Source organism: Paramisgurnus dabryanus, chromosome 14 (genome assembly GCF_030506205.2).
Source record: "Paramisgurnus dabryanus chromosome 14, PD_genome_1.1, whole genome shotgun sequence".
Lineage (NCBI taxonomy): Eukaryota > Metazoa > Chordata > Actinopteri > Cypriniformes > Cobitidae > Paramisgurnus > Paramisgurnus dabryanus.
Window position 1 is genome coordinate 31,254,950 of NC_133350.1, and position 18,473 is coordinate 31,273,422.

An 18,473-nucleotide genomic window follows, 5' to 3' on the forward strand; every position below is an offset into this window, starting at 1 on the left:
TTATTTTTTGCAGTCATTTTAGATATATAAATATCCTTACGTGAGTAATATCAACCTTTGTGTCCGTGCTCTTATTTTTTAACAGTTGCCTTTACATTTCTTATGAATCTCCTCATCATTACCGCTGGTCTAGTGGGTAGTGCTGAGTGGCTAGACATACTATCGGCAATCTGAGTTTGAATCATGCCTTGTCGTATTTCTGTTTTATTCATGACAAACATTTGTAAAGTTCGTAGCATTTTATGCCCAAGTATTATGCTTAATTTCATTTTTAGCTGCTGTCATCTTTTTGTCCACAGGATTGAATGCATAAAAAATGAATATAATAACGTACAGTCCTCCGTTTATTTACTTCTGATATATTAACCGTGATGAAAAATTTAATGTTTGCATTTACTAGAATAGCAATTTCCAACAACAACTCTTTTCTTAAAAATATATGCTCGTAGTTGCTGTACACTTGCAGTAACACTTTCAGTTTAAGTAGTAAAAGGATTTAGACCTCTTTGTCACGTGCTGTTGCCATGGTGAATCGTAATATCAGAGCTCTATTGATGATGGCTTTTCATAGTGGTTGTGCACGCGCTTAACTCAGAGTCAATTGAAGTAACTCAGATCAGCTGTTCTGTAACCGAAAACTCAGAGTTTCCTATCTCAGAGTAAGTCAACTCAGAGTTCAAGTTTTAACTCAGAGTTGGTTGAACCTTCTTATTGAAACGGGCCCCGGGACACGTAACCCGTGCTCCTCACAGAATGTTTGTAACCAAAGTGTTTATGAGTCCCATTTACTTCCATAGTAGGAAAAAATACTATAGAAGTGAATAAGGCTAGCCTACTGTTTGATTATGAACATTGCTAAAAAAATCTTAATTCGAGTTAATCAGAACAAAGAAATTTAAACTGGTTTGTAACAACATGAGAGTGCGTAAATGATGAAAGAATTTTGTAGCAATGCAAAATTGAAAAACTTACTATTAGAAATATAACTCATTTAAATATTGATAATTTATAAGTTATAAGATATAAAACTTACATTAACTTTTAAATTATGATCAGTATTGTTTATTATTTAAAATTGAAAGATCAGAACACGCTGATACCTTCGCCTACGTCACTGAATACCATTGTCGAGCCTGTGGGGTTTTTACAAAGGTGTGTATTTAGTTTCAATGACATGTACTTACATGTCAAGTCACCGTTATTTTTCTTTTTATAGTGCTTTATTAATGCTTTATACAAATTCAAAGAGAGATGTGAGAGGACTTCTGGTAATAAAAGAACAGTAAATCCACATGGGGGTTGCACCAGCTGGATATAAAATAGTTGGATGTTAGCCACTGATGTATAAAGAATAGGGCCTGTATTGTAATGATATGGTTGTAATGATAATTAAATTTTAAACGATAATACTAACCGTCAGGACATTTTACCGTTGTTAATTGTGAAACCGGTAATCATCCCATAGTTGTTAATTGGACTGATTTTAAACAAGCCCAATTTAACCAAAGGGACAGCTGTAAATATTTGCATTTGACTGCTTTTGGACATTTGGACAAACAACGCCTCTCCTTCTTATTCTTTGTTGGGAACTCCTCTCCTGGGGTCTCATGGGATAGTAAATGAACACTTCAGGATATTTGCCGGAAGTAGTAGGTGATCCGTATTACTTTTTTAGGAATAATATAAATTCGGGCATACTACTCGCCTCGCCTACTACTTTTTACCTACTATATAATATGGAAGTAGTTGAATTATAAGAAAATAATGCACACCCAAGGTGGTAATGCAGCACGACGCGAAGTGGAGTGCCATTACACCATAGGTGTGCATTATTTTCGAAAAATTCAAAGGACTTGGGTCAATTATTCTGCTTATATCACACATATTGCTCTAGTGCCTATTTTTAAGACACTTGACACGTCAGGTGTGCGGTTTACAGAATAATAATCAACACCCATGGAACATTTCTCAACCAATCAGAATAAAGCATTCAACAGACCTGTGGTATAATTTAAAATAAGGAACTCTCAGATGTCATTTGTAAAACAAGCCACAATATTCCAAAAATGTAAAGTTTTTTATTTCAATAACATTGTGACTTTAAAATACAGCAACTTTGTAATGTTTCGACTTGGTGTAAGCAGTTATAATGTTTGGGTCTACCCAACAGCACAAAACATTTGATAAATACACATGTATTACTACAGATTTGGGCACACAGTCAGCATGCCAGATTTGCCGGCAAATAAAATCTATTTTAATGACCCTTTCCCAAATATAAAAACTTTACTTCCATAGGCTAAATAAAATAGTATTTACTTATACAAAATCTGTTCACATTTAACAATATGTTATAAAGTAGGCTAATCTGATTCTGCGGGAAACCACTGACTTGACAACACTGGTTTAACGCCTTGGACGTTCCAATATGGCGGACGACTTACGTATAACTGCCCGTAGAAACAGCTGTAGCCTATGAGAAGCTCAGATGCGAAAAAATGCCAAATTATATTGAGGTGGGAAATATCCTAAATCACAGTTGTCTGGAACGCAGCATAATACGTCGTGCTTGCACCCATAATTATAAATAGTATTTTATTATATACCTAAAATAATGTAAAAAATTTAATTTTCCAGAATTCCTACATGGATTGTATGACGTATCTACTAATTCTTAACTGATTTTATTGAATTCTGTCTTAAAGCCGAGCTTGTACAATAGTCCATTTCACTTTGCAGCTGTGTTGTTGCTCACTCAAGAACAGTCAGTGACGTTGCAACCAGTGTGCGCGTTCTCGTGGAGTTGTTCCGGTGGCTTTTCCTGTGTTTGTAAACTGAGCTGAGGTGGAATAAAAGAGCGAAATTTTGAACTATTGAGGTAAGATATTTAAACGCTACACTCATCGCTTTAAAAGAAATGCATCATGTGTCTTGCATTTCCCGACCACTGCGGTGCGATGCGCTTTCAGGCCTTTGCGTGGATTTGATAACATAAAAGCGTCTGTGCACGAGACACAATCTCACATGAACGCGCTTACAGTCATCAGCGACCAAAGAAAAATAAACAATTACTGCTCCAAGACCAACGATCACGTGTTTAAAGCGATATACATCATTTAAGCATGGGTTATTGTGTGGATTAGGTGTCCTAGATAAGGACTTTTTGTTTTGAGGAGAGTTTAGGGCGAAAAGCAGCGCTTGCTGAAAAGATTTTGCTTTAATGCATTGGATTAACAAATGTTGAATTTATCTTTAAGGCGCGTTCTGTTAAGTCTGCAGCTGCTGCTTCATGCAAGTGGCAGTACATTCCTTAGATCATTGCCTAGATATCTGACACATAACCAGAATTGGCGGTGTCATATAATTTGTCCTTGTAAAACAATGAGCAAGATCGAGAAAAAAAGTCTTGGATTTAAATAAACATCTTTGTTTGATGGGGTTTAATGCTGTGAAACTGACAATTACTTTATCAGTCTTTCCTGACTGTAGCTTAACACTGTATGACGATAGTCGTCCATTGGTCAGCATAACGTTACTTGACAACATTGTGACGACATCTAGATAACATTACAGTTTTAAAACCCTGCAATAACGTTGCTTTTTATTTGTTTTCAATGATTGCCTGCCTTCCCTGCTTTATACTTATTGTATCTATGTCATCCAAGATTGTTTGATACTGTATCAGTATGTTTGGGTTATACTTGCAAAAACAAAAACCCTGCAATAACGTTACAGAAACACTTGGCCACGTCCTCAATTAACATTGATAAAGAGCACCTATTATGTTGCTAAAACAACATTATTTTGTGTATTTGGTGTAATGCAATGTGTTCGCATGATGGTAAAAAAACACATTAAGCTCGTTTGAGATGAGCAAATCACCGCTGATCGCCGTGAGATGCATTCTGGTTAGAAAAGTCTTAGGGTCACGTCTGACTTGCTCTGATGTCGCTGATGTGTGCCAAAAAAACTTTCGATGGTGAGACGGCTCGTCGGATTCTGCAGTCGGGCACAGTTGCTCTCCACCGACTTGCCTTGACGAAAAGCATGATGGGATAAAACTTGCAAGGGCCCATATTTCATTGGTAAAAAGCACATTATTTTGTGTATTTGGTGTAATACAATTGGTTTGCTTAGTTTATCAAAAAACACATTATTTTACACATACCGTACATTATTGAAGCTCCTCTAAGTCCCGCTCTTCTGTAACGTGTGGATTTGTACAAAGCTCATCGTTCTGAGAATGCGCGGTGTGATCCGATTGGCAAGCAATCTTGTGCGTTGTAATTGCCCGAACGGTTTATACAGACCGTTTAGCGCGGCAAGCGAAGGAGAAAAAACGCTAATAGAGGCACTGCCAGCTTCATTTAAGTCTACTGCAGCAGCGATGCTCAAGAAAACGTGGACAAAACTGTCAAATTTGTGAGTGCCATATGCTCAAGGAAATACATCTAATATGACGAGTCGCTTGCACCGTCATCACCAGGGTGTTTTGATAGCACGCAATCGAAGGTGAGACCGAAATTGCACACATTGCCTTCTGTGTTGAAATGTTAACAAATTGATCTTGCAAAAAAAACTTGAAGATAAAAGTTACTCTGTCAGTGTTCTAAGCCATTTTATGTTCATTATGAATTGCACTGTATGTTGGTACATGTAGTGTAATAATGCAAGTGCTCTTAGTCTTAGGTGACAATGTTGATTTTGGCAGAGGTTAAAAACTGCTTAGGTTTTTATTTTTGTAAAGAAGGCTGTTGTGACCAAAGTGTTAGGTGTTTGTAACTTTTTTGTCCACATAAACATACACACACACCGAAATGCACCGAAAGTGTGACCCTAAAACCGTGACATGCACCGAACCATGAGTAATTTGAACCGTTACACCCCTAGTTTACACACACACACACACACACACACACACACACACACACACACACACACACACACACACACACACACACACACACACACACACACACACACACACACACACAGAGCCACTGAAGGAGCTGCTCTGAGAAACAGCCAATCACAGCAGAGCTCAACATTATTATTCATGACCCTTTCAAATAAGGTAATAATAGACCATTTTATTCTAAGTGCAAATCCTGAGGTTGTAAATGGAGATGTACAAATTTTTGCACTGAATAAAGTCACATACCTTGTTTGAGGTATGTGACCACAGGCTATAGATTTTAAACATCCTTAATCCACACTTAGTTCAAGTTCAAGAAACTTTGATTTTAAATCAAAATCGATCAGGCTATGTTGGTAAAACTACGCGCCAATTGAAAAAAAGAATTAGTGAACACAAGAGCTCTATTCGAAGAAAAGACATTAACTATCCGGTTGCGGCACACTTTATGGCCATGAGTCATGATGTCTCTTCTCTAAGTTTTTGTGGGATAGAAAGAGTGACTATGCCACCGAGAGGCGGCGACATTGACATGCTCCTACAGAGACGCGAATTATTTTGGATTTTTACTTTACAAACATTATCGCCTCTTGGTTTAAATGATGAAGCCCTTTTCAATGTGATGTTATAATCTTGAGAGGAAAAAATTTGTGTTTTTTTTTTTTTTTTTTTTTTTTAATTGTTGATGGAGTTTTGCACTATGCTTATTCCAATTCTTCATGCAGTATGTACGGTTTGTGGTGTTTTCTCTTTTTTCTTGTCGTTATAGAGTGTTTCTGATTTGTGTATGATATTGAGGTTGTTGATGTGATGGAAATAATTGTAGACAAATTTGATTGGTCATTGAAGGTCTGATACTGTGATTAGTCGGTGACTATTGTCTGTTGTGATTGGTCCATGAATTTTTTTTTAAATACTTTGTGATACCATTATCATGTTCATATGCCTGAAGAAGATCTTACGATCGAAACGTCGCAATAAATATTTTGCAAGTTATTAGTGTGCGGGATATCTCTTTTATATACATGTTTGCTGGACTACTATTGTCTCTTTATCCTACGCACCTAACCGGAACTCACAGGTGTGCGACATTGGTCTTTCATTGATTAAATCAAAATCGATCGAAATTAAGTCCCAGCTTCGAACTTCGAATTAAAAAATGGGATCGTCGATGCCGCCACACCCCCATGTCACGTCAGGTCGGCTTGCAAAGCGAGGGAAAAAAACTCTCAGAGATGCCTTTAAAAACATCTGTCCAGCCAGCGGAACGCGATCATATTTTAAACACGAGGGATGCTACAACTTGAAATGCATATCATAAACAGGATTACTACCTAGTGATCTGACTTTGGACAGAGCCCAGCTCTCTGCACGTGCGGGAGAGAGCCGCTAAGATGCAGCGGATTATATTTTAAACAAAGGGGATAGTTTGCCTCAGCTCGCATGAAACACATAAAACTGAACAAATACATAAGGATTACTACTTTAGTTTATGTTTAGACTTCGGACAGATGCGAGAGCGCGTGCACGTGAGACCGAGAGAAGCGCAGCTGCTTATGATGCTGGATTTATTTCAGATGCTATGAGTCCAAGACACGTGCATTAAGTCCATGTGCATTAAGTCCATGTGCGTGCAAGAAGGAATCCTCACTCTACAAGCTCTTGCGTTAAGTGAAGCCCACAAACCCCCATGCAAGTTGTGCAATGTGCATGTTAATGTTAAACTATAATAATAATAATAATAAATAATGGCATATCATTTTTGTCTTCAAATTTTTTTTTTTTAACCGAGAATCGGATCGAGGATTTGGAGAATCGTGACACCCCTATTCTATATAGATAATAGTGAACATGCTGTATCAATGCATTTTTGGCAACTTTAATGTCTTGAATGTTTCGAAGTAGTTTTGCAAACATGATGCATGCATCTAGCATATTAAGAAGACTTGGAATATAGTGCATATAACATTTATGGTGTTTTTAATACGTGGTCCTTTTAATAGCTTGACAGTAACAACCACAGGAAACATGCAGTATCAGATTTGGCATTTATAATTTAGTGTGTACAGTTTTCTGTCATAGTTTCTTGATTCTTTTTTTGTAAAAGCGTATTTAATAAAAACAAATATTTTTTACCATTACATGAAAAGCCCCGCCCACAATTAATCAAGTACTTGTTTTTCTGACCTATGAATTACTTGTTATTAAAAGTGACAAAAATGCACACCTCTAGTCCCATGCATCTTCTAATCTGATTAATTTGTCTACATTTTTCACGAAGGGATAAACATCATTGCCAGATGATAAAGGACGGAAAAACTTAGTGTATGATACCTGATCTGGACTGACGTCTCATCTACACACATCACCTGTCCTCACACCTGCTGTCAACAGCTATGTCGCACATTCCCAGCAGCTCCGTCCGTGACCATATGAAATGGGTTGGTTTTTTATAATATTTATAATAATTCCCCATACTGATGTAAGCTGTTATTATTTGTAAGGAAATCCCAGGATTTGTAATACTGAAAACGACATTAATTACCCATTTAACATTAGAATTCATTTTCTTGTCTTTATTCTGTCTTTTTGTATTTAAAGGCAGGGCTGTTAGGATGTGAAGCAGTCTTGTCCAGCATGGCTTTGATGCAGGCCAGTTCCATTACTGCCCCTAAGAAATTGATGACACCGTTGGGTCCGGCCCCAGGTCACTGTTCGGCTCAGAGGGATCCACAGGACCGCGGGATGCAAGGACATATGGTTTTGCCAACGGGCATGACCTGTCCCCCACTGGTTAGGAGAAAACTGATCTCTAACAAAGTTCTTTACAGAAATGCACTTATTTCAGCTTTTTGTTCAAAATGTTGTATTTTTTTGAAGAAACCTAATATACTTTTCAGAAAGTGCTGGTGCTGGCTGGCAACTTTATTTAAAAAATGGTGGTGGGAGAAGAGTTAAAGGACAAGTTCGGTATTTTACACTTAAAGCCTTGTTTTTTGATTGTTTATGATGAAATAGAACGGTTTTGAATTTTCGACATATGCGGCTGGCCCGAGAATTTTCGGGTGTTTCTTGGATCACCTCCCATCTCTATAATGGCTATATAGGTACACTGGAACAACCCTTTCTAAAATGCATTAAACTTTCGTTTACAAAGACGTGAAATTCACCGAGTGGTCAGGGGTGTTCACTGATATTCTCACACAAAAATTGCTGCAAAAGATGCTTTCCAACAGGTGTTTTAACATTCGTTGAAAACTTGTGGACCTATTTTTCCAAACACCCGTATATTCTTCCGTTGAGAGCTTGAATAATAAACACTCCAGGCCAGTTGGTGGCGACAATCCGCCTTTGCCAGTAACAAGAAAACAAACAACATTCCCGGCGCGGAGTAATACCGTACCTCACAGCACATCTAATACAAGTCAATGGAGTTGGACAAAACTACGATAAAACCTTTTGGAAAGCATCTTTTCCAGCGATTTTTGTGTGAGCATATCAGTGAACACCCCTGACCACTCAGTGAGTTTCACGTCTTTGTAAACAAAAGTTTAATGCATTTTAGGAAGGGTTGTTCCAGTGCACCTATATAGCCATTATAGAGGTGGGAGAGGTGATACATGAAACACCCGAAAATTCTCGGGGTAGCATCATATGTCAAAATTTCAGTCAAAACTGTTTTATTTCATCATAAACAATCTGAAAACAGGGCTTTAAGTGTAAAATACCGAACTTGTCCTTTAATGTCACTGTCCTAATGCATTAAACCACATTCAGTGCTTTATAATGTTTTGATGCAATTGCTGGATCAAGTGCTCCCAGTTTAGCACTGTAAGTCATAAACACACTTGCATCCAAAGTAGTGGGGTTACAACTGCCCCCGTAATGACAGACATAACACAAATCTCCACCATCTGCTGGTCAAAAACAGTTTATCTCTCTCAAGCTTGATTTCGGTGAAAATGTTAATAATATAAAGATGACATGAGATTCGAGGTTTTGATCCTACATCCATAATATATTAGCTAGCATGCACACTGATAACATCACACTGACAATTATTTTAGAGTTATTTTGCGTGCATCTTTAATAACTTCATATTATTAAATAGACTGAGTGGAATATTTGTATTTCATTACAGGTTTAAAATTAAATGGTGATGGTAAAAATGTGAATGACAATTATGGAATAACTTTTACAGTTACAGTAACTAAAAATATGGTCTCTTTAATTTCTCTCTCTATATATATATATATATAATTATACATTGATTTATTTTAAATTTGAATTAACTATATTTTTCTATCATTCAGTTAAATATTTTTATCAACCTCTATTTTTCTCAATTTTAGCCATGTCATTGGTCTACACAAAACCAAAATAGGTTAAACACAGCATGATAGTAGATAATAAGGCTTTTTATTACTCATTTACTCATTTTGTGGTTGTTTTCTAAGGCCATTATTTGTGTGTTTGTGTAGCTCCTGCGGAAGGAGGCTGATTTTACTGCTCCCCGACTGCTGGATGAGAAGGAAATGCGACCCAATGAGGACATGCAGCTGAAGAAAAAAAACAGGAAGGCAGGAACACCCTGTAAAGTGAGAGAGCAGGATGGGCGAACGGGCAAGGTCAGAGTGTGTGTGTTTGTGAAAAAGTTTGTTGTGAAAATGTTTTACTGTGTGCAGTTTTCTGTGTTACAGTTTTGTACACTGATGGTTAAATAGTGATGTCACAAGCAGTTAAATGGCCTTTTCCTGTGTGTTTTTAGAGGAAAAGATGACTGGTTTTGGTTAGGGGGAAGGGAATGGTGTGGCAGGGGTGGTCTGTAACAGGGAAGGGAGGGTGAGCGACAGCACAATCACTGTTATTGTGTGTTTTCACAGTGGCAGTATCTACTGTGGTTTATAACTAGGGTTTGGTACCGAAACCCAGTACCAGTATGGCCGGTATCTAGTGGACCGAATCAAATTACAGATTTTGGTGCCTCTTAAACGCCTGAATGGTCAACTGAAATATTTTGCTCTGTGCTGCAAAAAGCATGTTCACACCAGCACCGCGAATGATCGCTAGTTAAATTATACTGCACTCGTATGGGGTAAATCATTTACTGACATAAAAAAATTCATGTGAATGTGAAAGTCGGAAAGCTTCAATAATACATATAATGGAGTTAATAATAACAGTTTTATTGCTTTTAGGGATGCACCGATAGGATTTTTTTTGGGCCGATACCGATTTAAAGAGACAACTTCTGGCCGATGCCGATACCGATATTAAACACTTGTAAACAATACTATACAGTTGGTCTATTAGCTAGTTTATTTCTGCATCAAATTATTTTTACTGAACATGGATTTGATCTAATTAACATTCAACTGACCAACATAATAAGAGAGGCACAAATTAAGCTAAAACAAATATAAGAAGACAGCATGACAACCTTCAAAGGCAGTTTTGGCTATTCAGCATTTACTTTAATAACAACATTAAATCATTTTTTTTTACCTATAATGGATTTCTTTATGCAGTTAATTAATAAACAATCGGTATCGGCCTTTCTCGTGCTATTGCCGATATGCCGATGGTTTCAAATTCATCAAAAATCGGCCGATAAATATCGGTGGCCGATAAATATCGGTGGCCGATACATCGGTGCATCACTAGTTGCTTTGCTTAACTTGGGTGAGTTTGTTCATGTTTTACAATGTTGTAGTTTTATACTGATTAAAAAAAATGCAAGCCAATCGTTTGTTTAAAAATAATCTAAGGATCTTTAGATTTATTTATGCTATAAGGCGGGTACAATGTTTTCCATCAGTTCATTTTTGTTAAACATTCTGTTTAATATAAGCGAGTGATTTTATTAATTTATTGTTGTTCTGTTGTAATAAAAAATAATAATGAACAAATACTAAGCATTCGTAGTTAGATTTGTGTTTTAACACAGATACCGCACGTCAAATTTGTTTTATTAATAAAACAAGCTGTTTAATATAACAAGTTTGTCATTGTACTAATTTATTGGTGTTGAGTTTTTCATTTTATATATATATATATATATATATATATATATATATATATATATATATATATATATATATATATATATATATATATATATATATATATATATATATATATAAAATAATAATCTAATGTATAAGATCAAAAGCCTACTATAGATTTTGAACTTCTTTGCCAAATTAATTTTTGTTTAAAATATAATAAGTTTAAAAAAATCCTCACCTGCACATCCCTAATAATACAAATCTAATGCATGAAAGCGGCAAAATATGGATGGTTCCACAGGCGGATAGCTAAAATATTTGGAGTGAATTCTAAATGGCTTTTTGCGCCCTTGAAGGGCACTTGGCGAAGGGGATGTCACATAAACATTCAATCCAAATAAAGAGAAAAAGACGCTGTATATTATTGCTCTATTGCCAAGTGTATATTAATTACCCAAACTATTAGACACATTTGCCAACTTTCTCTAGAGTTTATACATCAGGAGGGCATGAGGGATGAGCACTTTCGATTGGATTTCACACTTTATCTTTTCATGATGAGCGGCAGCCGCGTAGGCTTTAACCAATCATTGAACGTAATCATTGAACAGGTTGTTAACAACCAATAATAGTAGATTTTACTCACCTTACCTTTATTCACATTTTGGCAAGAATTATGCATCCCTATTGGTAATGCGGCGCGAAGCGGAGTTGCATTATTTTCTAATTATTCAAAGGACTGGAGTCTCTAATTAGTCAAAGGACCGTAGTCAATTATTCTGCTTATACCACGGTTACTACAGCCATTGCTCTGGTGGTTATTTTTTCAGACATTAAACTGATCAGGTGTGCATTTGATAATTGTAGCCTTTTTACTGAATATTTGTGCATTGCTCAGCAACATTTGTGTGTAATGGAAACTTTTTTTTTTTACGTTTCAGGCAGTTGTGGATGAAAATGGAAATTGTCCACTTTCCAAAGTCCAGAAAAACTTTATTTGTGATCACTGTTATGGGGCTTTCAGGAGCGGATATCATCTGAAGAGACATATTCTCATTCATACGGGTATGAATATCAAGTGTTATTGACTCTTTCAAACGGTAAACTGTGTGGCTTGATTCACCTTGCAAATATTTCCTTCTGGTTCATCTTCAGAAGTTACAACAGATATTTACATATTCCTCACTAAATATTTTTCTATTGTAAATTTATATTTTGGTTCAAAATATGTATTGCCTGTTTCATGTTGTAAATGCCTGTCTGTGCTTGCCCTCAACTGTGCGTGAGATGGACAAAAGTTGAAATCAAGTAGAACCGAGCTTTAAGTCTTCCAAAAAAGACTCGTTGTTTCAATTTAATTTAACTTTTGACCCAGTTAAAGATGCTTTGTGCCTAATTATGTCTGATCAAATAAGGCATACATTAACTGATGTGTAAAAGCATATTCATCCTCTGAAATGCACTTTTTTGAGACTATATTTTGTTGTCGATAGTACTGCAAAATAAAAAAAAAATTCATATGAAATAGCTTAGCAGGAAATACTAAATAATGCCAAAAAATTTAATGGTCCTTGTTTCTTCTTTTATAAATAATACATGTTTTGCTAATTCTGCGAGGTGTTTGAAAAAGTATTGTTTGCATACTTACTGTTAATAGTTACTCAAATGTAACTTTTTATTTTAGTTTGTTTCACGGCCAAACACCTTTCTTTCTCACAGGGGAAAAGCCGTTTGCATGTGGCATATGTGACATGAGATTTATTCAGCGTTATCACTTGGAACGACACAGCCTTACTCACACTGGTACGTCTCATTCTTCACTGTGTTCTGCTTTGATTTTAAAACACATGATGTTACATGCTTAAAAATGCTGGCTTGGAATTTGTTCTTTATGTTCTTGTTGGTTTTAAACATTGAAATAAAATCATTGTGTGCCATTTATCTTAAATGTCAAGTGATGTAAAGAAGTAAACAGTAAAAGAAAGAACATAAAAGGCGGAGGGATGGGTCTCTGTATGTGTGTGTGCTCTTCAGCTGCAGTGTAAGAGGGCGCACAAACGCCCCTTTTCCACCAAAGCAGTTTGATTGCTGGTTCAGAGCCAGAGCCTAATTTCAAATCAGTTCTTTCTTTTTTGACACCCAAAGCGCCGACTCTAAAACAGGAAAAGTGGTTCTTAAGTAGCACCAAAGCATTGCTGGTCTAGAATTAAGAATCAGTTGTGTCAGGGGCTGGGTGCAGGGTTACTGTGGCATGATACTAGGAGGGTAGCTACATGCTAAGGCTAACAATGTTCTGTGTGAATGATAACATATGTTATGCCCAATGGGTAACCTTACGATGTCTTGATGAAGCCAGTACGTAAGTGACTTAAACTCTTCATAAACCTATGGGTGACGTCACGGACACTATGCCCATAGTTTTTACGGTCTATGGTTATGCCCGTACCATTATTCTCGATTGCAACCTCCGTTAATATATATTGCGACGAGCTGCACGTACGTGTTGGATTGGCTGCGTTAAAATGCCAATGTATGTGCGCATTGACTGTTAATAAAAATGCATGAGCCAACATTGTAAGTGGTTTGTTTGGCGCTGCTGCGTTAACATTGCTGGGAAAGATGAGTTGTATACAGTAACGTAAGACTGGTGGCTCTCTAGCGCATGGAAAGGCAAACCGGTTCTTAGAAGACTTGCCAGTTGAACCAACTTCGAACCAGCAACAGCACTAGCTCTGAACTAGCACCCGGTTCCTTCTGGTGGAAAGGGGGTAAAACTGTTCTGATTGGTTGTGTTTTGTGATTGATGGCGTCGTGCCACGTCTCTTTCTCTCGTTCAGCATAAACAGACAATTTGCCAGAAATAAATCGCATCGCAACTGGTTAGGACACGGTGCTGCAATTCCATTTCTTGTATGTTACCAGTGCATTTAACAAAGCACACATTCTAAAACTCAACAAAATGCATTCTTCCTGGAAAAAAAAGAAAAGCAGTACACATTCAGGCACTCACGTAGGTTTTGATATTTAAAAAGCCTTTTTTCTAGGGCTACATATAAAAACATTAAACAAGAACAATTGCTAGGGTGCTAAAAACATCTCCTCACTATCTGCTAGCTGCCTGTCCTCTGAACACACTGTAAAAAATGCAGTCTCTGTAGACAGCCCAGGCTCCACAAACTCCAACAAAAACAAAGTGGTCAAACCTACCAACACGTAACATAACAAACATGTTCCAGCCAAAAAACGACAAGAAGGATTTGGGAGTGGGGGCTGGGCGCGTTCATGACTCATTCAGAAAGCATGGAAGGGAGGGGGAGGGGAGGAGTTAGCTACGCTCCATTTTGTTTGACAACACTTCGAATGTCAACAAGAAGTGACGTCACACAGATTCGCTTAGAGCGCCTTTTTTTGTCAATAATAATTAAATTCATAAAACTTAACAATGTTCAAATAAGCAACGTCATGCACAAAACACACACAGCATACACACACACATGGATGGAGGGTAATTTCCAAATGGTGCTTCAGGAAGGAGATGCAGCATAAACAGTCGCTCCACATAAAGTAACAATTACATTGTTTTCATTGCTCTATTTGCCAAATGTATTTTAATGGACTACAGTATGAAACACAGTAGCGCAACTCTCTCTGAAATGTACACATCAAGAGTTCTGCGTCTTTTTGCACTTAAATTGTTTAAAATCACTTAAGTGTTAACATTTGCAAGACCTTGAAACATGTGCAAATGAAAGTTTGCATATTCATCCGCGAATCGCATGCGAGCCTAACTGCAATCCAGTACACCCCTATCTATGTGAGTGCCTGGATGTGGGGTCTTTTCCTCTTTAACTAGTAAGAATCTAATTTGAGTATACTTATGCTATGCACTGTTGCCTTGAACCTTTGTAATGTGTGCAGTTTTGAGGAGGGTTTTGACTGTGTAGGCGATCATTGAATTTGCCACTCTGTACATTTAGGGGTGAAGCCGTATGCTTGTTCCATGTGTGACATGCGGTTTTTCCAACGTTACCACTTGGAGAGGCACAGCCTCACTCATACGGGTATGTTATTACATGAGACAATATTGCAAATATTTTACTTTTTGAAAACATCTTTATTTATATTAGCAAACATAAATACAAAGTCTTGCATGCAAAACCTTTCGGAGGTTTTTGATTTTGGCCAAATAATTACATTGTTTTTAACATCACTTTATTTAGATTCTCAAAAAATGGTGTAAAATATATCAAAATGTTGTGAGCCGTTCAGCGATATATTTTTGTATTTAAACAGAGTTAAAGATCATAGAGCGTCTACACAGAACAAAAACCAAGGATGTAATAACGTAGTAATTTGTTTTTGATGTACCATATTTGTGTATTTGTGAGTTAGCAGATGTATGGTTTTTTTTTTTGTGCAAAAATATTTACTTGGTGTGAATAGGCCCAGAAACTGACTTGATCTCTGCATTTAGGGGTCAAACCTTACGCTTGCTCCATGTGCGACATGCGATTTTTCCAAAGATACCATCTTCAACGGCATAGCCTCATTCATACGGGTATGAATCACGTCTTACCCATCACAACTTTCTGCATTGCTTTCTTTGCTCATTTGACGCTTTTAAATCACACAATGTAACGCTCACTCAGCAAAGCTGTAACTTTCTCTCTTTGCTGATTCAATTCTGTGCTTGTAGCTTTTTTGCAGTGAACATGAGCTTCATTTTCTTTGCTTTGTTAGCATACGAAATGTTTTAAGCATGGCTTGTTAAGTTTTTTTTTTATATAGTGCTTTTTACAATGTTGCATTGTTTTAAAGCAGCTTTACATGAAAAGAAAATACAAAAAATGACAGGATTATTAATAGTACAGAATAGAATTTTATATATATTATTATATTATTTATATCTTAGATGGAATAATTACATTATAGCAGGAGTTTAACATTAGATACAGAACATTTTTTACCAATACCATGAATAGCAGTGCAAAAACATCAAGTGCACCTCATACTTATAAAAGTGAAATAGTAGGCGGATCATTACAATAAAAGCAATATCAATTAAATTAACTAAACCCTAAGCTAATCTAATGGCAGCAGTCTCCTAGTAAGCAAGCAACTCTGTGACAGAGGCAAGAAACCGAAACTCCACAGAAACAAACCTTGAGTGAAACCAGGCTTAGCATAGGAGGGCAGTTCTCTTATTACTCGATACAGCTGCGTCTGTAAGTTTTGGTTAAAGTGGAGGCTTATAGTAGTGATTTTCAATTTATCGAATTTGAATATGTCACGTCTGTTTTTGTAGAAGGTGTACGCAAATGAACAAAGACAAATAGAATTAAAAGGCTTACGGTAATGATAGTTTTATAGTTTTCTTTTAGATTAAAACTGCCGGGATGGATAGTGAGGCACATGTGAAGCGGTAGAATATAAAAAAAATAGGGCTGTTAAAATTAATGTGTTAACAATAGGGCTGCAACAAACGATTATTTTGATAATTGACTAATCTAACGATTATTAGACCGATTAATCGACTAATCGTCAATTATTTCAACGACTAATCAGTATGTTTTGAACGACTATTCAGCTTTTTCAATTAGTTAAAACATTACGTAATACATATTCTAACTAATAAATAAAAAAGAAAATCACTTCAGCATTTGAAAAAGTTGTTTTAATGAACTTTGAGCAGGTCATTTTCTTAAGTTTTCGGATTTCTGTCCAACTCAAAATACACACAAATGCTTACTAAGGATTGTTTAAATATTCTGTTCTCTTAAAAGAATAAACACTAAGCAGCATTACAGACATATATTTTTTTTAACACAAACATCTTTTGTCAGCTTTCTTGGTTTAAAGTTTTCAGAAATTTTCGTGCTGATACATTTGCTTTTATCTATCTTCTTCTATCACAAAGTTATAAGGGCTGCATTACACTCTAGCGTTAACGCATCATAGCGGTCAAATTATGACATTGCAGGCCCTTACATTAGGTAAAATGAAACCAAACGACTTCTTGACAACAAAGATATTTGTTGACAAATTTTAAAGTTGGGCATTAACCACTTTTTTTTTTAAACATTATCGGCTAGTTAAATCGGTAATTGGAAATTAGGCCCGTATAATGGATAGATGTTTTTATTTGATTGTAATGATATTCATTTTTTTTATAATTCTGTATTAGTGTGCCTATTTCACACATTGCTTGCTAACAGTAAACCAACCTTCATTTACATGGTTTTTACACCAAACCCAAGCAGCATGATAAAATGTCCAATTTATTCATCAAAACTTTCTATATTTAATAATTTGTGATTAGACTGTAGTATTTGTCTCAGAGTTGTCTTAGAGTTTAAATTTGATTACTTTATTCAGTTTCTGTACCTGAAAACTACAGATGAACCTGAACAATGTGAAAAACACTTCATTTCATTTGTAGGTTTGTTCCGTTGGATTCATTTGTGCTATTGCTCATAATTTAATGTTTTGTTTTTATAACAGACTGTTTAACCTGATAAGGAACACTGTGCCGTACACGGCACACCCCCTCCCTTGCACGTGAGGCTGCATTACGTCATTGTAACTTTGAAGCATTAAATCTTCAAAATATACGGTCATGCGGCACATCGTTGTAAAGCTTAGACTTTCGGGATTCCATTAAGCGCACACAGAAAGCATAATATGATTTTTAGCAGTCATAAAACTGTAATCTAGTTGTTAGTTACCTGAACCGGGCGGCGCCGATTTAGGATATTTACTTACCTTTAAAATCTTTCCTTTATCCGCTTCGGTGAAATTGTCCAAAACAAATTGTTCATAAATCCCCAAAAGTCCAAGGAAATGGAATATCCAAGCCTTTTAATCCAAAACGATTTGTTCATCTCACAATCTTGACGTTTCTGACCGAATTTCGATATAAATAGTGTATACAATAAGTTCACTAACAGACATTCATTCGAATCTCACTTTTCATTCATGATTTATAATGAATATATTCGGATGTCATGTTTATTGTGCAACGTCTGAGGAACAAATGCGCCCCCTTGTGGAATTTCAGCCGTTCCATAAGAGGCTAATAGTCTTTAACAATATTTTAAATTTATTTGAGTTAGAACTTGTAGTTATTTGGTGTTATGCTCCTATTTATTAAGGTTAAAGGGGCATTCCACTTTTTTAAATATGCTAATTTTCCAGCTTCTCTAGAGTTAAACATTTGATTCTTATTGTTTTGAAATTCATTCAGCTGATCTCCGGGTCTGGCATTAGCACTTTTAGCATAGCTTAGCACACAGAAATTAGAAGTTGCAATATTCTAGTCAGATATGGCTAGGAACTATACTCTCATTCTGGAGTAATAATCAAGGACTTTGCTGATGTAACATGGCTGCAGCAGGCGTAGTGATATTCCGCACTGCCCGAAAATAGTCCCGTTGGTTACTTTCAATAGCAGGGGACTATTTTTCGGGCACTGCGTAATATCATTGCGCCTACTGCAGCCATGTTACATCAGCAAAGTCCTTGATTATTACTCCAGAATGAGAGTATAGTTC

General features: G+C 36.4%; 1 protein-coding gene across 16 annotated transcripts in view; it reads left to right on the forward strand.

Annotated features, from left to right (window-relative positions):
- Positions 1–2,721: 2,721 nt before the first annotated feature.
- The window catches only part of znf740a (zinc finger protein 740a), a 32,563-nt gene continuing 16,811 nt past the window's right edge, over positions 2,722–18,473 (forward strand). For 11 of the 16 annotated variants that reach the window (XM_065242008.1, XM_065242014.1, XM_065242019.1 and 8 more), the window contains exons 1-8: positions 2,722–2,878; positions 7,197–7,356; positions 7,517–7,708; positions 9,397–9,543; positions 11,865–11,988; positions 12,643–12,726; positions 14,901–14,984; positions 15,398–15,481. In XM_065242008.1, coding sequence (XP_065098080.1) covers positions 7,312–7,356; positions 7,517–7,708; positions 9,397–9,543; positions 11,865–11,988; positions 12,643–12,726; positions 14,901–14,984; positions 15,398–15,481 — 760 coding nt within the window. In that variant the 5' untranslated portion in view covers positions 2,722–2,878; positions 7,197–7,311. The remainder of the gene's footprint in view (positions 2,879–7,196; positions 7,357–7,516; positions 7,709–9,396; positions 9,544–11,864; positions 11,989–12,642; positions 12,727–14,900; positions 14,985–15,397; positions 15,482–18,473) is intronic. The other 5 variants (XM_065242009.1, XM_065242015.1, XM_065242020.1 and 2 more) reach the window with 2 other exon arrangements.